The 24,916-nt window shown below is 46.8% G+C and overlaps 1 protein-coding gene across 4 annotated transcripts in view; it reads left to right on the forward strand.

Annotated features, from left to right (window-relative positions):
* Positions 1–24,916, forward strand: part of pik3cg (phosphatidylinositol-4,5-bisphosphate 3-kinase, catalytic subunit gamma) — a 64,089-nt gene that overhangs the window by 1,857 nt on the left and 37,316 nt on the right. For 2 of the 4 annotated variants that reach the window (XM_068057875.1, XM_068057877.1), the window contains 2 exons: positions 5,269–5,463; positions 21,053–23,079. In XM_068057875.1, coding sequence (XP_067913976.1) covers positions 21,064–23,079 — 2,016 coding nt within the window. In that variant the 5' untranslated portion in view covers positions 5,269–5,463; positions 21,053–21,063. The remainder of the gene's footprint in view (positions 1–5,268; positions 5,464–21,052; positions 23,080–24,916) is intronic. The other 2 variants (XM_068057876.1, XM_068057873.1) reach the window with 1 other exon arrangement.

The raw sequence follows: 24,916 nt of genomic DNA on the forward strand, positions 1-24,916 counted from the left end.
TGTCGGCAATGCGGTATGCCTTTATTTAAACCACTGCAAAAAAACCCTTAGTGAATGTAATCACCTCTGTAAGTCTGCCAAAAGATGCTTCACCTCCCGAAGGACGTGGATGAGCTTTCCGGACGTTGATGGTGGGCACTGAGGAAATGGCTCCCCCCCCCCCCCCACTTCCCCCCCCCTTCCCCTGCCCTTTCCCCCCTTCCACCCCCCGTCCCCTTCCCTGCTCCACCCTCTCAGCTCACCCCCTCACAATCCCGTCCCAGCCCCCCCCGCACCATCTTCCCCCTGCACCCCCCCCCCACCCCTTTACAGCCCTCTTCCCAGCTCCCCCTCGCACCCCCCTCCCTCCAGCCCTCCCCCTCGCATCCCCTCCTCCCACCGGCATCATCCTACACCTGTGTAGGGGCCCTAACAACCCCACTGCCTTGTGGGCTTCTTGGGAGAGACCAAGGCTAAGGGAGTACGCCCTAACAGATAATCCAGAGCGGAACCCCGTAGGCGGTCATGTGTCACCTTTGGCATGTTTCCGGCAGTTCCTGCAGCCATACTGGTGCCAAACGTCGTGTCCTGCACTCCTTTGGACCCCACCAGAAAGGCCGAGAGGGGGGTTTTGACGACTGGGCAACTCTCAACCTCCATAAATTCGCCCAGGCATGCGCCATGGAGAGGTCACTCCATAGTTGCCTCACAGCGACTGAAACAACACGGAAGGCAACAGTTACGAGTTATAAGTCCAGATAAATTGGCATAGAAACTGGACGCCACGGGTTGCCTTTGTCGGTGGGAGAGGTCATTGCACCTCACTGGACAGCTACCGCCCGCCTCAAACCGGGCAGCCCCCGGTCAATAAGGTTCTGTCCCGCCACAGTCTACCTGCTTCAATGGGTGCTTGGAGCTCAGGGTCATTGCCCGAAAGGTGGACTGATACACCGCACCAAACAACACGAAAAAAGGAAAGAAGGTACCAGCCCCTCGCTTTGCAAGCTGGAACGTCATCATTAACAATGAACTCAGTAGACTCAATGTAGACATTGCAGCACTTCAGGAGACTCGCCTCCCCGCGAGTGGATCTCTAACAGAGCAAGACTACACCTTCTTCTGGCAGGGCAGGGATCCTGAAGAACCAAGACAGCATGGAGTGGGCTTCGCCATCAGAAACTCCTTGCTCAGCATGATAGAGCCTCCCTCAAATGGCTCGGAATGCATACTGTCCATCCGACTGCTCACCACCTCTGGTCCAGTACACCTACTCAGCATCTATGCTCCAACACTCTGCTCCCCACCTGAAGTTAAAGACCAGTTCTACGAGGAACTCCATAACATCATTAGTAGCATCCCCAACACCGAACACCTATTCCTGCCGGGGGACTTTAATGCCAGGGTTGGGGCCGACCATGACTCATGGCCCTCCTGCCTTGGGCGCTATGGCGTTGGAAGGATGAATGAGAACGGGCTGAGACTGCTTGAGTTCTGTACCTATCATAACCTCTGCATCACCAACTCGTTCTTTCATACTAAACCCTGTCATCAGGTTTCATGGAGGCACCCAAGATCGCGTCGTTGGCACCAGCTAGACCTCATTGTCACAAGGCGAGCTGCCTTAAACAGTGTTCAAATCACACGCAGCTTCCACAGTGCGGACTGCGACACCGACCACTCCCTGCTATGCAGCAAGGTTAGACTCAGACCAAAGAAGTTGCATCACTCCAAGCAGAAGGGCCACCCGCGCATCAACACGAGCAGAATTTCTCACCCACAGCTGTTACAAAAATTTCTAAATTCACTTGTAACAGCCCTTCAAAACACTCCCACAGGGGATGCTGAGACCAAGTGGGCCCACATCAGAGACGCCATCTATGAGTCAGCTTTGACGACCTACGGCAAAAGTGCGAAGAGAAATGCAGACTGGTTTCAATCTCATAATGAAGAGCTGGAACCTGTCATAGCCGCTAAGCGCATTGCACTGTTGAACTACAAGAAAGCCCCCAGCGATTTAACATCCGCAGCACTTAAAGCAGCCAGAAGCACTGCACAAAGAACAGCCAGGCGCTGCGCAAACGACTACTGGCAACACCTATGCAGTCATATTCAGCTGGCTTCAGACACCGGAAACATCAGAGGAATGTATGATGGCATGAAGAGAGCTCTTGGGCCAACCATCAAGAAGATCGCCCCCCTCAAATCTAAATCAGGGGACATAATCACTGACCAACACAAACAAATGGACTGTTGGGTTGAGCACTACCTAGAACTGTACTCCAGGGAGAATGCTGTCACTGAGACTGCCCTCAATGCAGCCCAGCCTCTACCAGTCATGGATGAGTTGGACATACAGCCAACCAAATCGGAACTCAGTGATGCCATTGATTCTCTAGCCAGCGGAAAAGCCCCTGGGAAGGACAGCATTACCCCTGAAATAATCAAGAGTGCCAAGCCTGCTATACTCTCAGCACTACATGAACTGCTATGCCTGTGCTGGGACGAGGGAGCAGTACCCCAGGACATGCGCGATGCCAATATCATCACCCTCTATAAAAACAAAGGTGACCGCGGTGACTGCAACAACTACCGTGGAATCTCCCTGCTCAGCATAGTGGGGAAAGTCTTTGCTCGAGTCGCTCTGAACAGGCTCCAGAAGCTGGCCGAGCGCATCTACCCTGAGGCACAGTGTGGCTTTCGTGCAGAGAGATCGACCGTTGACATGCTGTTCTCCCTTCGTCAGATACAGGAGAAATGCCGCGAACAACAGATGCCCCTCTACATTGCTTTCATTGATCTCACCAAAGCCTTTGACCTTGTCAGCAGACGTGGTCTCTTCAGACTACTAGAAAAGATTGGATGCCCACCAAAGCTACTAAGTATCATCACCTCATTCGATGACAATATGAAAGGCACAATTCAACATGGTGGCTCCTCATCAGAGCCCTTTCCTATCCTGAGTGGCGTGAAACAGGGCTGTGTTCTCGCACCCACACTTTTTGGGATTTTCTTCTCCCTGCTGCTTTCACATGCGTTCAAGTCCTCGGAAGAAGGAATTTTCCTCCACACAAGATCAGGGGGCAGGTTGTTCAACCTTGCCCGTCTAAGAGCCAAGTCCAAAGTACGGAAAGTCCTCATCAGGGAACTCCTCTTTGCTGACGATGCTGCTTTAACATCTCACACTGAAGAATGCCTGCAGAGTCTCATCGACAGGTCTGCGGCTGCCCGCAATGAATTTGGCCTAACCATCAGCCTCAAGAAAATGAACATCATGGGGCAGGACGTCAGAAATGCTCCATCCATCAATATTGGCGACCACGCTCTGGAAGTGGTTCAAGAGTTCACCTACCTAGGCTCAACTATCACCAGTAACCTGTCTCTAGATGCAGAAATCAACAAGCGCATGGGAAAGGCTTCCACTGCTATGTCCAGGCTGGCCAAGAGAGTGTGGGAAAATGGCACACTGACACGGAACGCAAAAGTCCGAGTGTATCAGGCCTGTGTCCTCAGTACCTTGCTCTATGGCAGCGAGGCCTGGACAACGTATGTCAGCCAAGAGCGACGTCTCAATTCATTCCATCTTCGCTGCCTCCGGAGAATACTTGGCATCAGGTGGCAGGACCGTATCTCCAACACAGAAGTCCTCGAGGCGGCCAACATCCCCAGCTTGTACACACTACTGAGTCAGCGGCGCTTGAGATGGCTTGGCCATGTGAGCCGCATGGAAGATGGCAGGATCCCCAAAGACACATTGTACAGCAAGCTCGCCACTGGTATCAGACCCACCGGCCGTCCATGTCTCTGCTTCAAAGACGTCTGCAAATGCGACATGAAATCCTGTGACATTGATCACAAGTCGTGGGAGTCAGTTGCCAGCGTTCGCCAGAGCTGGCGGGCAGCCATAAAGACGGGGCTAAAATGTGGCGAGTCGAAGAGACTTAGTAGTTGGCAGGAAAAAAGACAGAGGCGCAAGGGGCGAGCCAACTGTGCAACAGCCCCGACAAACAAATTTCTCTGCAGCACCTGTGGAAGAGCCTGTCACTCTAGAATTGGCCTTTATAGCCACTCCAGGCGCTGCTTCACAAACCACTGACCACCTCCAGGCGCGTATCCATTGTCTCTCGAGATAAGGAGGCCAAAGATAGAAAACAGTTTATCCGATCAGTATCAAATTTATAAAAGCAAAATACTGCAGATGCTGGAAAACTGAAATAAAAGCAAGAAATGCTGGAAATACTCAGCAGGTCTGTCAGCATCTGTGGAGAGAGAAGCAGAGTTAATGTTTCTTCAGATGATGAAAGGTCATTGACCTGAAACGTTAACTCTGCTTCTCTCTCCACAGATGCTGCCAGACCTGCTGAGTATTTCCAGCATTTCTCGTTTTTATATTAGTATCAAATTTATGTTTGTGTCACCTTGCAGTGTGCAAATTAGCTGGTGTGCTTTCCGCATTGCAACAGTGAAGTGCTTAATTGACTAAACCACTTTTGGACGTACTGAAGTCATGAAAGGCACTATATAAATTTAAGTTCTTTCTTTCTATGGTGCACTTGGTAATCCAATACCTGAGCCAACCAGCTCTGTAGTAGTCCTGGGCACTGTTGACCAGCCAGCCCAGCTCACTGATGGAACCAGGAAGGCAGACCTTTCATTGGAGTTTGGGAGTCTTCCAACTCTGCTCCAAACAAACCTTCAAGCCAAAACCTAATGGATATGATCACCCTTGTGGACAGATAGCTGGGAACCTATGAGTTATCTGTGTTGTTGTAGCTGGTTATATACTTCACCAGTGCCCCTAATGTTCTTGGACATCCCTAAACCCCTTGCCAACTTGTGTCTAAATTTTCTGGACTGATGTCAATGAGATGTGTGCATAGGGGGAAGAATGCACACTCCACATCAAGGAAACAGAAATTGCTTATTTGCATTTCTGTTTGCTTTGGTTTGGAGAGAATTACAAAGTGAAATAGATTTTTTCACATTGTCAGACCAAAGGAAAAGTTGCTCAGCTATTTAGTGAATATTAGTTGGAGCTTTTCCTTGTTGATGAAGCTTTTTGACTAAGGCAATATCTGCAAAGGTTGAGGCAGTCAATAGTCCCACACCTCATAAGGAACAGATGCAGGGTTGGGGAAGCAGGGGAAGGACACCAACATTTTCATACCTTATCAAGATAAAAATGAAAGGAAATATAGGTGTATTTATTTCTTTATGATAATGTGTTAGATGGCATAAAGCAGCTCACAGTTAGATACCATGCAAATTAAACAACGCATAATTATTCTCCAGCCGCTGGAAACAAATCTCCCCAACAGTCAGAGCGAATGACTCATTTGTTGATGCTCATTGATCACACTGGAATCTTTTGAAACCTACCTGCATTTGGATTTTATTGCATTTATTTTTGCGGCACTTTACCATCAAGAAGATGATTCATTGGAGATGATTCAAAGTCGCACAGCAGGGCTGGCTCTGAGACTCCAGGTAAGAATTGCTGGCAGAGCTCACCCTCTTCTCATTGTATGAAACAAGACCAAGATGTACCCTTCAGAGATGTTGGATGTTGGAAGGAGTGGATAATGCAGATGTAAATAATTTAACTGATGTTGTAATTGAAAGATTGAAGCAAATGGGTGTAAAATGAACCAGCTCTCTGTGGAACTGGAGCCTGGAACATTTGCCTCTCCCTTTCCCCCTGCACAATGTCGTGAAAATGCAGATTCGACTGCACCAGTTCTGATGAAAGGTCATTGAGCTGAAACATTAACATAGTGTCTCTCTCCACACATGCTGCCTGACCTGCAGAGTGTTTCCAACAATTTTCTGTCTTTATTGCAGATCAGACGTCCAGCAAGAGAAACTAATGGCATGTCAATTATTTCTTTGTTTTAAGAAGAACTGGATAAATATCTGGTTAAAAATGTGATTGAGTGTTTTACAAAGAGATGTAAACTGACGAACAAATGCTCTGGGAGAAAACTAGGAATTCAGTGTTGGGGCCATTTGAATGCAGACTGTTGATTGCAAATGGTCAGTGAATAAAGTAGGTTATAACTGAAAGAAAGGCTTGCATTTCTATAGCACTTTTCAGATTCTCAGGATGTTCCCAAAATGCTTTACAGCCAATTAAGTACTTTTGAATTGTCGTCACTGTTGTAGTGTAGGCAGCCAATGTGTGCAAAGCAAGCTCCCACAAACAATAACATCATAGTGAGCAGATAATCTGTTTCAATGATGTTGGTTGAGTGATAAATATTGGCCAGGAGATCAGGGAGACCTCCTCTGCTCTTCTTTGAAATAGTGCCATGGGATATTTTACATCCACCTGAGGGGCCAGATGGAGCTTTGGTTTAACATCTCACCCAAAAGACAGTACCTGTGACAGTGCAGCACTCTCTTAGTACTGCACTGGATTATGAGCTGAAGGCTCTGGAGTGGGACGTTGAATCATAGAATGGTTACAGCACAGAAGGAGGCCATTTGGCCCATCATGTCTGTGCCAGCTGAACCCACAACCTTCTGAGTAACAGGTGAGAGCACTACCCACTGAGCCACAGCATAATTGTTGCAAGTTAAACTCGCCAAAGAAATTTTTTCTTGTGTCCAATGTAAATGTTAATTTTTGCAGGCAAGGCCTCAGTCCCTATGAACTGAAAAACATGACCTTATGTGTTAGGTAATCTAGGAAAACAGCACAAGCATCATTTTATTGTGATGGTATGTGCTGGGATTGGTGAATGACCTCACTGTATACTGTCAATCCTTGGCCAGGAACATCCTCACAGTTGCTCCCTTTCTGCCACCAGAACTCTGAAAGTAGTGCGGCGCAAAACTAGTTTACATATGTAAACAAGATTTCCACCACATTTCCAGTGAAATTACGGCAGGCGAACAGGAGCAGTTCCAGGAATATCCTGGGCTGATCTCTCCAACTGACAAATAATTCTCTAACAGACACCTTGAAGTGATTTATGACTTTAACCCCTTATAGGGACTAAACCAAATCAGGCGTACATCCCTATAAGTCTCCTTTTAATTAAGTTCAAACCAGACAAATTCTTTTGGACACTTATTTGGGCCCAAAGAACTGAACTAGTCTTCCCTGAAAGAAAGAAAACTAACAGAGAATATTAACATCTTTCGGATAGCCTATTTTTTAACAATTATAGCTAAGTCATAAATATCCCAGGTATTAAAAAGGTCTGGGAAATTGTCTTCAATACGTATCTCCCCACTTAAGGAGACACAGAGAGGGGGTTCTTGCAGTTGTATACAGAATGCTACTTGAGACGATTTATTAACTTTTATATATTTATAAAAACAAAAAATTCAACCATGATATTGTACAGCAAAATATCATAGAATATCCATCAAAATTTAAAGTAGACTATTACCTTAAATTCCCTGAGTAAGCTATAGGTTGAGAAGCATTGATGAGGAATTCAATTCCTCTGATTTCCTGATTCAAATCTTTCATGTTACACTGTTTCTAAGCTATCATCTGGCCTTTTAGCATATCGGTGTTACCTTTCTGTGTGTGTTTTTCCTGCTTTTAAGATCCATATTTGGTAATATTATTAGCTACCATCCCCACTTAAAGTTTTTGCTGAGCGGCACAGTGGCGCAGTGGTTAGCACCGCAGCCTCACAGCTCCAGCGACCCGGGTTCGGTTCTGGGTACTGCCTATGCGGAGTTTGCAAGTTCTCCCTGTGACTGCGTGGGTTTCCGCCGGGTGCTCCAGTTTCCTCTCACAGCCAAAGACTTCAGGTTGATAGGTAAAATTGGCCATTGTAAATTGCCCCTAGTGTAGGTAGGTGGTAGGAGAATGGTGGGGATATGGTATGGAATATGGGATTAATGTAGGATTAGTATAAATGGGTGGTTGTTGGTCGGCACAGACTCGGTGGGCCGAAGGGCCTGTTTCAGTGCTGTATCTCTCTATGGCTCTAAATCCCCTGCTCTTGAAGTTGTGAGCTTTTATCTGGTCAAAATGTTTATAATTGGGTTTACTTGGCATCTGTTTCTGTAACTACCATTTCATTTTACTATTTTATTATCTGTAATCATCTTTTTATGGCACCTTATAGCATTCTTTTGAGTCAGTCTGTCTTTTTACTAACACTATCAACTAATTAAGTTTATAGCTACCTCTTACTAATGTCACATAAGATGTTTCAGTGTGTTTATCCTCCCATTTCATGGCAACAGAGACCCTGCAATGGATTTCCCAACTTAAAAGGTGTTTCTACTTCACATTCTATTGTAACTGGGACCTTGGAAGACCTTGAAATGACTTTTTTAACTCAACCCTTAAAGGGGAATTTCAGTGAGTCTTGAAAACTGACCATTTATTCAATCTTTAATTCTGAAAGGTATAATATATTAATTATATCTAAATTCTACCTAATTAAACCTATTATACCTATGTTTCATCACATCCTTACCTCAGGTGAAAAACTACAAATCAGATTTATTGAGACTAACAAACAAAACAAACATCATATTTTAACAAGATTTCAGTAACTCAGGTGCTCCCTACACAGTGAAACAGTGAAAACATCCAGTGCGATCTCCACATACAGTGAAGGGTTCCAATGGTTTACTCACACAGTGAAGGAATCCAGTGTGCTCTCCTCAGTGGTCTCATATAGTGATGGGATCCAGTGTGATTTCCCCACATAATGAAGGGATCCCATGGTTTCTTCACACAGTGGAGGAATCCTAGTCTCCTATATAGTGAATGGATCCTGCTGAAATTCTAAAATACGGCGGAGAGGCACTCTTGACTCAAATACGTGGTCTCATCTCCCTCATCTGGAAGGAGGAGGCGATGCCAGGGGGTCTCAGATGCCGTAATTGTGACCATCTTCAAAAAGGTGACAAGACTGACTGTGGTAACTACAGAGGTGTCTCCCTGTTGTCCATCACAGGAAAGGTCATTACAAGAGTCCTTCTGAACCGTCCCTTCCCGTGGCTGAAGAGCTCCTACCAGAATCACAATGTGGATTCTGTCCATCAAGAGGCACAGTGGACATGATCTTCACAGCAAGACAACTCCAGGAAAAATGTAGGGAGCAGCAGCAACCTTTATACATGGCCTTCTTTGACCTCACAAAGGCCTTCAACTACCAACCGGGAAGGATTATGGAACATCCTCCTCAAATTTAGCTGCCCGGAGAAATTTGTCACCATCCTCCACCTGCTGCACGACGATATGCAAGCTGTCGTTCTTGCCAACGGATCTGCCTCTGACTCAATCTGAGTGCAAACTGGGGTCAAGCAAAGGCTGTGTCATTGCACCATCGCTCTTTTCCATTTTCCTCGCGACAACACCCCACCTCATCTCCTTGAAACTCCCTGCCGGAGTAGATCTACTGTACAGGATGAGCGGCAAACTATTTAACCTACATCACCTCCAGTCCAGAACCAAGGCCACTCCAACTTCTGTCATCGAGCTGCAACATGCTGACAACGCTTGTGTCTGCACACACTCAGAGGCCGAGCTTCAAACCCTCGTTGATGCATTCACGGAGGCGTATGAAAGAATGAGCCTGAAGCTAAACATCCAGAAGAAAAAGGCCCTCTACCAGCCCGCTCCTGCAGCTCAATACTGCCCCCCCCCCCACTATCAATATCCACGGTAAACCATTGGATAATGTGGATCACTTCTCATACCTTGGGAGCGTCCTCTCAGCAAGGGAAGGCATCGACGATGAAGCTCAGCATCGCCTCCAGTGTGCCAGCACAGCCTTCACTCGTCTGAGGAAAAGAGTGTTTGACAACAAAGACCTCAAACCTGGCACCAAGCTCATGGTCTACGGGGCCACAGTGTTATCTGCCCTCCTGTATGCGTCGGAAACATGAACACTGTACAGCAGACATCTCAAAGCCCTGGAGAGATATCACCAGTGGTGCCTCCGCAAGATCCTGCAAATTTAGTGGCAGGACAAGTGCTCCAATATCAGTGTCCTCTCTCAGACCAACACCCCCAGTATTGAGACACTAGTCATGGCGAGTCAGTTATACTGGGCAGGCCACACCATCCGCATGCCAGACACAAGACTCCCAAAAGAAGCTTCTATTCTGAGCTCCATCACAGAAAGAGGCTACCAGGAGGGCAGAGGATACGTTACAAGGATGTGCTTAAAGCCTCCCTGAAAAAAGGTGACATCTCCACTGATTTGTGGGAATCTCTTGCCCGAGACCGCCCAAAATGGAGAAGAAGCATCCGTGAAGATGCCAGCAAGTTTGAACAATGTCGACATACCCAGGCATCGACCAAGTGTAAATGGCGGAAGGAGTGTACAGAATTTTGAGCATCCCATTCACTCGCCTCATCAAACCCCACCTGCCCCACAGATTGTGTGGATCCAGAATTGGACTATTCAGTCACCTAAGGACCCACAACCCTGGAGTTGAAGAAAGTCATCCTCGTTCCCGAGGGACTGCCTAAGAAGAGAAGAAGAAGGGATCCAGTGAGATCTCTCTCACACAGTGAAGGGATCCCAGTTTCCTCGTACAGTGAAGGGATCCAGTATGATTTCCCCACACAGTGAAGGAATCCAGTGTGGCTTCCCCACACAATGGGCTGAATTTTGTGCTCCCATCTAAGGCAGGATGGTGGTGTGGGGGAATGGAGAATTGCCACGGAGTCGTTTGCCCCAAAACCTGGCGCCATGCCATAGCGTTCCCATAATACCAGGGTGGGGAAGTGGTACTGCTGCCCATGCAAGGGTGTCATAATTTAAATGCCTGAAATGCTGTTTTGAATTGATTTGAATTTAATTATCAATGATCCAATGAATGTTACACAATTTTGTGGGTGACGTGCGGCAATCACACCTTTAGTTTCCCAACCTGGAAAAGCTGGCAGCGCCAAGGGAAGAAGCCTCGGTGCCATGAAAGGGAAGGTAACCATGACCACATCAGCATTGTGGAAGTGGGGGTGCAGCAGCTATTTACAATCTATATTAATGACTTGGATGCAGGGATAGAAGGTACTATAGCCAAATTTGCAGATGACACTAAAATAGGTGGGATAGTAAGTTGCAATAAAGAAATAAGAAATCTACAAATGGATATGGATAGATTAGGTGAATGGGCCAAAATTTGGCAGATGGAGTTTAACGTGGATAAGTGTGAGGTTATCCATTTTGGTCGGAAGAATAGAAAGGCAAATTATTATCTAAATGGAGAGAAATTTCAGAGTGCTTCGGTGTAAAGGGATATGGGTGTCCTCGTGTATGATTCGTTGAAAACTAGTATGCAGGTGTAGCAGGTGATAAGAAATGCAAATGGAATTTTGGCATTTATTGCTAAAGGAATAGAGTATAAAAGTAGGGAAATGTTGCTGCAACTGTACAAGGCATTAGTGAGACCGCACCTGGAGTATTGCGTACAGTTTTGGTCCCCTTACTTGAGGAGGGATGTAGTTGCATTGGAGGCAGTTCAGAGGAGGTTCACTCGATTGATTCCAGAGATGAGGGGTTTGTCTTATGAAGAGAGATTGAGCAGTTTAGGCCTTTACTCTAGAGTTTAGAAAAATTAGAGTAGATCTAATTGAGGTATATAAGATGATTAAGAGGATTGACAAAGTAGACATAGAGAGGATGTTTCCTCTTGTGGGGCAATCTAGAACAAAAGGTCATAATTTTAGGATAAGGGGTAGCAGATTTAAAACAGAGATGAGGAGAAATTACTTCTCTCAAAGGGTCATGAGTCTGGAATTCGCTACCCCAGAGTGCGGTGGATGCATTGAGTAAATTTAAGGAGGAGATAGACAGATTTTTAATTAGTAAAGGGTTGAAGGGTTATGGAGAACGGGCAGTAAAGTGGAGTTGAGGCCGAGATGAGATCAACCATGATCGTATTGAACGGCGGAGCAGGCTCGAGGGGCTGAATTGCCTACTCCTGCTCCTAGTTCTTATGTTCTTGTGTGGAGTATCAAAGGGGGTTCAGTGTACCAAGGGAGCTCTGCAAGGGAGATGTGAGAGGGGGGGGGGGAGCACTGCAAGGGAGATGTGTGAGGGGGGGGGGAGCACTGCAAGAGGGTTCTGTGTAAGAGGGGAGGCTCTTTTTTTTATATTCTTTCATGGGATGTAGGTGTCACTGGCAAAGCCAGCATTTGTTGCCCATCCCTAATTGTCCTTGATAACTTAGTGCCTTGCTAGGCCATTTGAGAGGGCAGTTGAGTCAACCATATTGCTGTGAGTCTGGAGTCACATGTAGGTCAGACCAGGTAAGGACAGCAGATTTTCTTCCCTAAAGGATATGAGTGAAGCAGATAGATTTTTACGACAATCGATGTTAGTTTCATGGCACCATTACTGAGACTAGCTTTCAATTCCAGATTTTTTATATTAATTAATTGAATTTAAATTCCACCAGCTGCCATGGTGGGATTTGAACCCCTATCCCCAGGGCATTAGCTGGGGCTTGGGGCCTCTGGATTACTAGTTCAGTGACATTACCACTACGCCACTGTCTGCGGGAGGGTGTGAATGGGGTGGGGGGGGGGCGCAACTCTGCAAGCATAGAGGTAGTGTGTGTTGGGGGGCCATTAGAGGGTATCACAAATGATGTTGTAATGTGTGTGATGTCTCACACAGCTGGAAAAGATGGTAGACCAACATTAACCTTTACTCTTGAGCCACATCAGGATCCAGACGAGCAAACATTAACAAAAATATTTGGCTAGACATGCTCACCTCTGCATCTGAAGGGAACCAAAGGGCCCAGGGCACCTACCATGGGACTCATTCACCCTGTCTTTCTGGATCCCCTTGGCGTCTTGAGGTGCCTCCAATGGAGGCAGGCCCAAGAGGCAGCTGCACCTCAGCCTGAAGCTCCAGGTTGGGAGCAGCAGCAGCCGGCAAGGTCAAGAAGGAACCAGGTACGCCAGAGAGTCTACAGGACTCGCATCACCTACCTGCAGATGTTTGAGTGACACTGTCAGTGAAGGCTACAACTGTCCAAGGAGGCCGTCACAGACCTATGCAGCCTGCTGCAGGACGAGTTGCGACCATTAAGGAAATTAAGGAACAGGTCCTCGAGGGTCATAATCTCCGGATTACTGCCCGAGCTACGTGCAAATTGGCTTAGGGATAAGAATATTAGGGAAGTAAACACATGGCTAAGGGAGTGGTGTGGGAAAGAGGGGTTCCATTTCATGGGGCATTGGCATCAGTTTTGGAACCGGGGGGATCTGTACCGATGGGACGGTCTCCACCTGAACCGATCTGGAACCAGTGTTCTAGCGAAATGGATAAATAGGGTGGTCTCTAGGACTTTAAACTAGTGACTTGGGGGGAAGGGAAAGGGAAAACGACAGGGAGTATGATGATAAATAAAAAGGTAAGCAGCAGGCTAACGTGTGCAGGAGGGTTTAAGTTCAAGGCAGACTATGAAAGAAGCAGAAAGGAAGGATAACTCAGGAGTTATTATTAGAGATGTTGGGAATCATGAGGGTAAGAAAGCTAGCATAAAAGCACTTTACCTGAATGCTCGTAGCATTCGTAACAAGGTTGATGAGTTAACGGCACAAATCATCGCGAATAAATATGATTTGGTAGCCATTACGGAGACATGGTTACAGGTTGGTCACGACTGGGAGTTAAATATCCAGGGGTACCAGACTATTCGGAAGGACAGACAGGAAGGTAAGGGAGGTGGTGTAGCTCTGATACTCAAGGACGACATCAGGGCGGTGCTGAGAGATGATATAGGTTCTATGGAGAATGAGGTTGAATCCATTTGGGTGGAAATTAGAAACTCTAAGAAGAAAAAGTCATTGATAGGCGTAGTCTATAGGCCACCAAATAATAACATCACATTGGGGCGGGCAATAAACAAAGAAATAACTAATGCCTGTAAAAATGGTACGGCAATTATCATGGGGATTTTAATCTACATGTAGATTGGTCGAACCAGCTCAGTCAGGGTAGCCTTGAGGAGGAATTCGTTGAGTGTATCCGTGATAGTTTTCTTGAACAGTATGTAATGGAACCGATGAGGGAGCAAGCTATCCTAGATCTAGTCCTGTGTAATGAGACAGGAATAATTAATGACCTCATAGTTAGGGATCCTCTTGGAAGGAGTGATCACAGTATGGTTGAATTTAGAATACAGATGGAGAGTGTGAAGATAAAATCCAATACCAGGGTCCTGTGCTTGAACAAGGGGGACTACAATGGAATGAGGGAGGACTTGGCTAAAGTGGACTGGAAACAAAGATTTTGTGGTGGGACAGTTGACGAGCAGTGGAGGACTTTCAAAGCAATTTTTCAAAGTGCTCAGCAAAAGTATATTCCAGTGAAAAGGAAGGACTGGAAGAAAAGGGGTAATCTGCCATGGGTGTCTAAGGAAATAAGGGAGGCTATCAAATTGAAAGAGAAGGCATACAAAGTGGCCAAAAGCAGCATGAAACTAGAAGATTGGGAAAACTTTAAAGGTCAACAGAAAGCTACAAAAAGAGCTATAAAGAAAAGTAAGATAGAACATGAGAAAAAACTAGCACAGAATATAAAGACAGATAGCAAAAGTTTCTATAAATATATAAAAAGAAAAAGAGTGGCTAAAGTAAACGTTGGTCCTTTAGAGGATGAGAAGGGGAATTTAGTTATGGGATATGATGAAATGGCCGAGGCATTGAACAGGTATTTTGTATTGGTCTTCACAGTGGAGGACATTAATAACATGCCAGTAATTGTCAAAGAGACGAACGTAGGTGAGGACCTGGAAACAATCATTATTACGGAAGAGGTAGTGTTGGCAAGCTAATGGAGCTAAGGATTGATAAGTCTCCTGGCCCTGATGGAATGCATCCCAGGGTACTAAAAGAGATGGCGGGAGAAATAGCAGGTGCACTGACGGTAATTTTCCAAAATTCGCTGACCTCTGGGGTAGTCCCAGCTGATTGGAAAACAGCAGATGTGACGCCACTGTTTAAAAAGGGAGGTAGACAAAAGATGGGGAATTATAGACCGGTTAGTTTAACCTCTGTAGTGGGGAAGATGCTTCAGTCTATTATCAAGGAAGAAATAGCAGGGCATCTCGATAGAAATTGTCCCGTTGGGCAGACGCAGCATGGGTTCATGAAGGGCAGGTCATGCTTGACAAATCTTTTGGAATTCTATGATGACATTACGAGCAAGGTGGACAATGGGGACCCAGTGGATGTGGTGTACCTAGATTTCCAAAAGGCCTTCGACAAGGTGCCGCACAAGAGGCTGCTGCATAAGATAAGGATGCATGGCATCAGGGGTAAAGTATTAGCATGGATAGAGGATTGGTTGACTAACAGGAAGCAGAGAGTGGGGATAAATGAGTGCTATTCTGGGTGGCAATCAGTCACTAGTGGTGTGCCTCAGGGATCGGTGTTGGGACCGCAATTATTTACAATGTAGAGAGATGATTTGGAGTTGGGGACCACGTGTAGGGTGTCAAAGTTTGCAGATGACACTAAGATGAGTGGCAGAGCAAAGTGTGCAGATGACTGTGAAACTTTGCAGAGGAACATAGATACATTGAGTGAGTGGGCAAAGGTCTGGCAGATGGAATACAATGTTAATAAATGTGAAGTCATTCATTTCGGTAGGAGTAACAGTAAAAAGGATTATTACTTGAATGGTAAAAGGTTGCAGCATGCTGCTATGCAGAGGGACCTCGGTGTCCTTGTGCATGAATCGCAGAAGGTTGGTCTGCAGGTACAGCAAGTAATTAGGAAGGCAAATGGAATTTTGTCCTTCATTGCTAAAGGGATTGAGTTTAAAAGCAGAGAGGTTATGTTGCAGCTGTATAAGGTACTGGTGAGGCCGCACCTGGAGTACTGTGTGCAGTTTTGGTCTCCTTACTTGAGAAAGGATATACTGGCACTGGAGAGGGTGCAGAGGAGGTTCACTAGGTTGATTCCGGAGTTGAGGGGGTTGGCTTATTAGGAGAGACTGAGTAGATTGGGATTATATTCATTGGAGTTCAGAAGAATGAGGGGGGATCTTATAGAAACATATAAAATCATGAAGGGAATAGATAAGATACAAGTAGAGAGGATGTTTCCACTGGCAGGTGAAGCTAGGACAAGAGGGCATAGCCTCAAGATTAGAGGGAGCAGATTTAGGACTGAATTAAGAAGGAACTTCTTCACCCAGAGGGTTGTTAATCTATGGAATTCCTTGCCCAGTGAAGTAGTTGACGCTTCTTCAGTAAACATCTTTAAAGCTAAGGTAGATATCTTTTTGAACAATAAAGGAATTAAGGGATACGGTGGGAGCGTGGGTAAGTGGATCTGAGTCCACGAAAAGATCAGCCATGATCTTATTGAATGGCGGAGCAGGCTCGAGGGGCCGGATGGCCTACTCCTGCTCCTAGTTCTTATGATCTTATGATCTTATGATCAATGGGGTTTGGTGGCTAACTAATGCCTGTGGCCCTGAAGAAAACCATTGGGATCCATCAGCAATGTGTGGGGTCGCCGCTGCATTAAGGAGGTGACCAACGCCCTGTTCAAGAGGGCCAATGACTATGTACACTACCGGACCGACCCTGACAGTCAGACCAAAAGGGCAATTGGATTTTGGGTGATAGCTGGATTCCCACAGGTGCAAGGTGTAATTGATTTTATGCGTGTGGCCATCAAGGCTGCCATGAACCAATCAGCTGCCTTCATCAACAGGAAGGGCTTCCATTCAATCAATGTTCAACTTCAACTGGTCCGCAACCTCCGAAAGCGTTTCCTACAAGAGTGTGCACGCTTCACAGAAGCAGCCACGATGCCTACATACTTCGACAGTCCCAGGTGCCACAGCCTTTCACTACCCCGCTCACCTTCAGGGGTGGCTTCTCGGGTCCAGGGCTACCCATTGAAGACATGGCTACTGACACCTGTGAGGAACACTCACAATGCATCAGAGCAGAGGTACAACACTTGCCATGGCTCCATCCAAACGACCATCGAGCAGGCCACTGGGCTGCTGAAGATGAGATTCCGCTGCCTTGAGTGATCTGGTGGAACCTTGCAGTATGTCCCAGTGAGGGATTCGTGTATCTGGCCTGCTGGGCTCTGCATAATCTAGCCCTGCGGGGGAGGAGGAGGCCTTACATGAGGAAGACATGCGTGAGAGACAATCATCGTCTGACGAAGAGGACGTGGAGGAGAGGCAGGGCCAAGCAGCTATGGAAGAAGACAACACCGCATTGGCGGCCAGACGTGGTGATTATTGTGCAAAGGAAGCATGAGTCAACCTCAATGATCCGATTTCAGCAACTCTGATGTAGACTGAATAACAATGCAATAAATACTGACTACTGTATGTAGTCTTCCGCCTCCTTTCCATCTCTGTTACCTGACTGAAGGCTACCGATTGCGTTAGGGCCCATGGGAGAGTATATGTTGATTATTTCTTCACTCTCATTGCCATGATTATGAGGTTCATGGTCTCACTGGCAGTGCTCTAAGGGGCATGTTGGGATTCAGAGGGTCACAATTGGTGGAAGGTGCTGTCCACACAATGAAGGCTAATGATTGGCACAAAGGAACTTTTAACTAAATTGTAAATTACATAGTTGTGCTAGGGGTAGTTTGCTGATCAGGACGCCCCTTGACCTGAGATGACTTCGGCAGTCATCCTCTGATTGCCTATGGCTTGGAGGACCCTGGCTGCATGAGGGTTTCCTGCAGTGGTGCTGGACTTTCCTCAGACGTTGCAGCTGCTGGAGCTGGACTCACCAGCGAAGGAGCTGAGGAGCCGCTGTCCACATTTGAAATGTCCTGGCGGGAGACCCCAGATGTGGGGTGCAGCATCTCCTCCTCCCTCTCTAGGCTCAGTGAACCTCCCTGCTCGCCATAAAAGGACGCGGAGTGGGAAAACTCTCCAGACTCCTGTCCCTTCTCCTGCCTTGCCACTGCTGATCTGAGCTCATGGCCAATGCAAGGGTTTACAGTTCATGGCGTGCCTGTAGAATGTGGTTCTTCAAGAGGGTTGCCAACCTCTTGATGGATGAAACCATGTGCTCTTATGCCTGTGACATGCCAGCAGTCATGGCATGGATGGACTTCCCGACTGTCCGCTAAGGCAACGTGTGGCCTCTAGCATCTCTTCAGACGTTGCCTTACTTCTCTCTGCAACTCCAGCATTCTCTGTGCTGTGGACACCAGAGCCTCGTCATCAGCCTGAGGTTCAGCATGGGCCTGGCCATCCATAGTCTTCTGACTGTTGGAGGCCTCAGCTGTCTCAGCCAGCCGCTCAGGCGCATGTGCAGTGCTCTCCCCAGCTTGTGACCCAGATTCTAATGCTGAGCAGAAACCCACTGAGGTCAAAGCATCTGCGCTGGTGGAAGGTGCAAGGGAGTCATGGGACGGTGCATCTTCTGAGTGCTCCTCCTCCTCCTCCTCAGAGGTTGCTGGTCCCTCCGGGTCTGCAGTCACCTGCCATCGCTGACCTGCAAGATACAATCAAAATGTGTGTGTTATGCAACACATATCACATTAAGGACAGCACGCCAGAGTTTAGTCCTTCATTATTAACTGCATTTGTAGGTGATTGGAAATAATCATTCTATTGCACACGGACCCTGATCTCCCTGCCTAAAATAGGGCATCCACCTTGACAAACCACTAATTCCAGGGCCTCTTCTTCGGCCTGGCTCAGAGGACACATGTCCAGCACTCTGCCACTGGTCCTGGCTGCCTTCTCCCTGTTATGAGCTCTATTCTCCTGCAAGATCAAGGATGTAACAATTCGAAAATACCATACATTTCAAAATGACGGCTCTGCTAACATGGGCCCATTGACACCAACTGGGGGAGGTTATGCATCTCATACTGACTCACCCTGTCAGAGGATTTATTTGGGCTGAGCTATAAAGAAGGGAAACTTTCTTCACAGATGCAGCCATGTCATGAATCTGCTGTTGCCTCCCTGTCTTTGGAATGGCAGTCGCATCCTCATCATGTGCCACACAAAGTAATTTTGGAGCATGGCACATACCTTGGCTGAACACAGGAGGTCATTGACTCTTTTCCTGCACTGGATCCAGTTGCGCCGGGTGACCCTGCGGCTTCTGACCTCCTCTGCGATCTCTGTCCAGGCTGGCTTGGTCAGGCGGGAGGACCTCTTCTTGCCATTGCTGGGGAAGAGGACCTCCCGCCTTTCCCTTGCAGCCTGGAGGAGAGTAAGCAGGGAGACATCACAGGAGCATGGGGCCATGCTTGCTCTGACCTCTGACGTTCTCAGCTGTCTTCTGAGGGGAGCTGTTTGCTGAGGTTGCAATTTAATTAACTGAAGAGACGTTTTCAATGACTGCATTGCTGTACAACTGAAGGAGAGAGTGAATGCAGGGCTGCCTGGCTTTTAAAGATGGTGCCAGCACCTGCTCTGACATCAGCTGATGCCATGAATCGTGTCTTGCTTGCTGCCCCCACCTTGTGATTGGGCGAGATGGCCACCTCCAATATCTTAAATTTGTCACCCGTGGCAGCGTGGCCACTCATATGACAAGCGGGACCAGCGCCATTTTGCACCCCACGGCAGATTCATTAAATTCAGCCCAATGAAAGAATCCAGTGTGGTTTCCACACACCTTGCCTTTATTAGCCGAGGCGTAGAATATTAGAGCAGGGAGCTGTATAAAACGCTTGTTAGGCCACAGCTGGAGTACTGTGTACAGTTCTGGGCACCACACTATAGGAAGGATGTGATTGCACTGGAGAGGGTGCAGAGGAGATTCACCAGGATGTTGCCTGGGCTGGAGCATTCCAAAAGACTTGCAGGTTGGCAGGTAAATTGGCCATTATAAATTGCCACTAGTAGAGGTAGGTGGTAGGGAAATATAGGGACAGGTGGGGATGTGGTAAGAATATGGGATTAGTGTAGGATTAGTATAAATGGGTGGTTGATGGTCGGCACAGACTTGGTGGGCCGAAGGGCCTGTTTCAGTGCTGTATCTCTAAACACAGCTATGAAGAGAGACTGGATAGGCTTGGGTTGTTTTCCTTGGAGTAGAGAAGGCTGAGGGAGGACCTAATTGAGGTATAGAAAATTATGAGCAGCATTGATAGGATAGATAGGAAGAATTTTTTTCACTTAGCAGAGGGATCAATAGCCAGGGGGCATAGACTTAAAGTAAGGGGCAGGACGTTTAGAGGGGATTTGAGGAAAAAATATTTCACCTAGAGGGTGGTTGGAATCTGGAACACACTGCCTGAAGAGGTGGTAGAGGCAGGAACCCTCACAACATTTTAGAAGTATTTAGATGAGCACTGGAAACGCCATAGCATACAAGGCTACGGGCCAAGTGCTGGAAAATGGGATCAGAATAGATAGGTGCTTGATGTCCGGCACAGACACGATGGGCCGAAGGGCCTGTTTCTGTGCTGTATAACTCTCTGACTATGACACTGTGAAGGGGTCCAGTGTGAGTCACCGATTTAATGTAGGAAACATGGCAGGCAGTGTGAGCACAGCAATGTTCCACAAATAGCAATATGATAATGAAAAGTAAATATTGGTCAGTTCCTAGAAATAGTGCCATGGGTTTTTTTGCATCCACTTCAGAGGGCAGATGGAGCCTTGGTTTAAAGCCTCATCCAAAAGACTGCACCTCTGACAGTGCAGCAACCCTTCAGCCTGGGTTATGGGCTTGAGCCTCTGGAGTGAGTCTTGAATCCAATGGAACATAGGAAGTAGGAGCAGGAGTAGGCCATTCGGCCCCTCGAGCCTGCTCCGCTATTCAGTAAGATCATGGCTGATCTTCTACCTCAATGCCATTTTCCCACCATCTCATGATCCAGACGAAAGAGTACTACCCACTAAGCCATGGCTATCAGTATAAGATACCATATTGCCTCTTGGGCAAGGCAGCTGTTGCCCATGGAACTGTACTCCAGCAAGAGTCAGCGTCTTCTGAAAAGGACAGAAGAAAGAGTTTGAAAAAGAAAATGAAACGGAGATTGCTATTTTGTGGCACAGTGGGTTGGTATCTGAACCCACAATCGTACTGGATCAGGAACTCTAGGTTGGCGACTCAGTTCTTCAATTCTGTATCACGTTTCTTTATCTGCATTGTGTTTCCTCAACAGATTACCCTGGCATGGACCAGCCAAAGAATGACAATGATGAGCTTCCCATTGTCATGAGAGAGGAAAACAAGAGGAGAAGGCGGAAGATGCGAGCCAACACAACCAGGAACATGCAGTACTATTCGCTGGAGCAACTGGCCATTGAGTTTGTTTTACCCACACGCAACAAGCTCAACAATGTCCATGAGAAGGTTTCCTTGGAGGTGGCTGGGAATTACACGGTGGAACAACTGAAAGCGAAGGTTTGGGTGAAAGCTGGCGGGATCAGTGCTTGCCCAGATTTCTACCAGAAGTTTAGCCCAGACCAGTTCAGGTTAATGTACCAGAAGAAGGGGCAGTGGTACGAGATATACGACAAACACCAGGTGATCCAAACGTTGGACTGCATTAACTACTGGAAGGCATTGCAGAAAAGCAATGGCAAGATTCACTTGGTGCAGAAAACAAAAGCCTCCAAGGAATCTTTGCAGTTGCAAACTGACCTGAATTACCTGATTGGCTACGATGTTACTGATGTGAGCAATGTTCATGATGACGAGCTGGAATTCACCCGCCGGAAGCTGATCACCCCTCAGCTGAATGAAGTAGCCACCAGGGATGCAAAGCTGTACTCTATGGACCCTTGGATCATCTCGAAGCCCCTGCCTGAATATCTGCTGGGTAAGATCTACAATAATAACATTTTCATAATTATTCACAGGGGAACAACAAGCCTGACTATAAAAGTTTCCATCGATGAGACTCCACAAAGCATCCTGAAAAACTTCTTCAAAAAGATGGCCAACAAAAAGGGCCTGCTGGAAATCTCGGAGAACCATAATGAGGAGGACTTTGTTCTTAGGGTCTGTGGCAGGGAGGATTACATAGTTGGTAACAACCCAATCAAGGACTTCCATTGGGTAAGAAGCTGCCTGAAGAATGGGGAGGAAATTCACTTTGTCCTGGAACTCCCCCCAGACCCAGCTCTGGATGAAGTTCAGAAGGAAGAGTGGCCTCTTGTGGATGACTGCACGGGGGTTACTGGATCTCATGAGCAATTAACCCTGGAAGGAAGAGATCATGACAAAATATTCACTATATCCCTCTGGGACTGTGATAGGAAGTTCAGAGTCAAGATTATAGGCATTGATATTCCTGTGCTCCCAAGAAACACGGAACTTACTGTCTTTGTTGAGGCTAGTATACTGCATGGGCAGCAGGTGCTTGCCCAACAAAGGACCCCTACAAAAGCCTTTACGGAAGAAGTCCTGTGGAATGTTTGGCTTGAATTCGATATTAAAGTCAAGGATCTGCCCAGAGGGGCACGACTGAATCTTCAGGTTTACTGTGGTAAAGCACCAGCACAAGGTACAAAGGGTGCATTCCAAACACAAGATGATAGCACATGGGATGCCAAGAGCAAGAACCATATGCTGTATTATGTCAGCCTATTGGTGATTGATCATCGATCACTCCTTCGACAAGGAGAGTATGTGCTTCACATGTGGAAGATTCCCAATAAAGGTGAAGAACAAGGGACTATTGAAGCTGACAAGCTCACATCAGCAACCAATCCTGACAAGCAGACCTCCATGGCTGTTTGCATCCTATTGGACAGGTATAATTATCCAATTGCTCTTCCACAAAGCCGTCAAACTCACGATCCTGAGGTTGAGAGGTCAGGCCATGAGATGCACAGTCAGCTACGCAAACAGTTTGAAGAGATCGTCAGTACCGACCCCCTGAACCCACTGAGTGCAGAGGACAAAGAACTACTGTGGCATTTCAAGCACGAATGCATGAGACAGCCTAAGGCTTACCCCAAGTTTCTTAGCTCAGTGAAATGGGGGCAACAGGAGGTAGTGCTGAAAACCCACCAGCTTTTAGACAAACAGGACATATGGGACAGCAGTGCCTTGGATGTGGGACTTGCAATGCAGCTTCTGGACTGCCGATTTTCAGATGAGCAGGTTCGGACACTGGCCATTCGAAAGCTGGAGACACTTGACAATAGTGAGGTGTTACGTTATCTCTTACAGTTGGTCCAGGTAAAATAACCTTCCGTTATACATGAGGTGCAGTTAAATGCTGAGTCTACAGGTCTGCCTGGTAAATGTAGTGATTTGCATAGCGCTAAGCCATGCAAAGCAGAAAGTCCCAGGTCCAATCAATCAGTCAGTGCTAAGTCAGCCAATATCAGCAAGAGCAGTTGTATTGTTCATAGGCAGAGGAGGAAGAAAGTCAACCAAAGGTTCATCTGCCTCATTATTCTCTAGTGCCCTGATGGAAAATGTGTATGGATGTTGGGTGAGCCTGGAATTGAGCTCATTTGTGGTACCCATCAAACAATCCGCCCCAGCAGCTATCATACATACATGGTTAATGGCTGGTTAATTTGATGCTTAAAATCAGGACTCCAGCAAATGTCAGCACCTTGATGAGTGACCAGGAGCAAGTTGGGGATAAATAAAAGAAACTTAAAATTGTTTCATGCATCTCAATCATCAAGTAATTCTACTTGTTACACAAGGAATGACCTTCCTTTATTTTGTTTCCTCATATTGGAGACGGGCTTTATGATCTAAGCAAAGGAGATTTAAATTTAAACCAGCAACCCTGAGACTGCCATTGAGCAACAATGATAAAGAATAAAACACAGGAAGAAAGGGAGATTGAAAAATCGGACTGAAGAAATAAAACCAGCTCACTGTAACACTTTCTGATACATCCCACACCTCTCACTGTAGCATTCTCCGACATAGCCCACACCTCTCATTTTATCACTCTCTGATATACCCCAAACACCTCATTGTGTCACTCTCTGATATACCCCACACCCCTCACTGTATCACTCTCTGATATAACCCATACCCTTCACTGTATCACTCTCTGATATACCCTACACCCCTCACTTTATCACTCTGATATACCCCAAACCCCTCACTGTATCACTCTCTGATATACCCCACACCCTTCACTGTATCACTCTCTGATATACCCCACACCCCTCACTGTATCACTCTCTGATATACCCCACACCCTTCACTGTATCACTCTCTGATATACCCCACACCCCTCACTGTATCACTCTCTGATATACCCCACACCCCTCACTGTATCACTCTCTGATATACCCCACACCCCTCATTGTATCACTCTCTGATATACCCCAGAACCCTCACTGTAACGCTCTATGATATACCCCACACCCCTCACTTTATCACTCTCTGATATACCCCACACCCCTCACAGTCTCACTCTCTGATTATCTCACACCCCTCACTGTATCACTTTCTGATATACCCCACACCCCTCATTGTATCACTCTCTGATATACCCCACACCCCTCACTGTATCACTCTCTGGTATACCCCAAACCCCTCATTGTATCACTCTCTGATTATCTCACACCCCTCACTGTATCACTCTCTGATATACCCCACACCCCTCATTGTATCACTCTCTGATATACCCCACACCCCTCACTGTATCACTCTCTGGTATACCCCAAACCCCTCATTGTATCACTCTCTGATTATCTCACACCCCTCACTGTATCACTCTCTGATATACCCCACACCCCTCACTGTATCACTCTCTGATATACCCCACACCCCTCATTGTATCACTCTCTGATATACCCCACACCCCTCACTGTATCACTCTCTGGTATACCCCAAACCCCTCATTGTATCACTCTCTGATTATCTCACACCCCTCACTGTATCACTCTCTGATATACCCCACACCCCTCATTGTATCACTCTCTGATATACCCCACACCCCTCACTTTATCACTCTCTGATATACCCCACACCCCTCACAGTCTCACTCTCTGATTATCTCACACCCCTCACTGTATCACTCTCTGATATACCCCAAACC

This window comes from Heterodontus francisci, chromosome 26 (assembly GCF_036365525.1).
Source record: "Heterodontus francisci isolate sHetFra1 chromosome 26, sHetFra1.hap1, whole genome shotgun sequence".
Lineage (NCBI taxonomy): Eukaryota > Metazoa > Chordata > Chondrichthyes > Heterodontiformes > Heterodontidae > Heterodontus > Heterodontus francisci.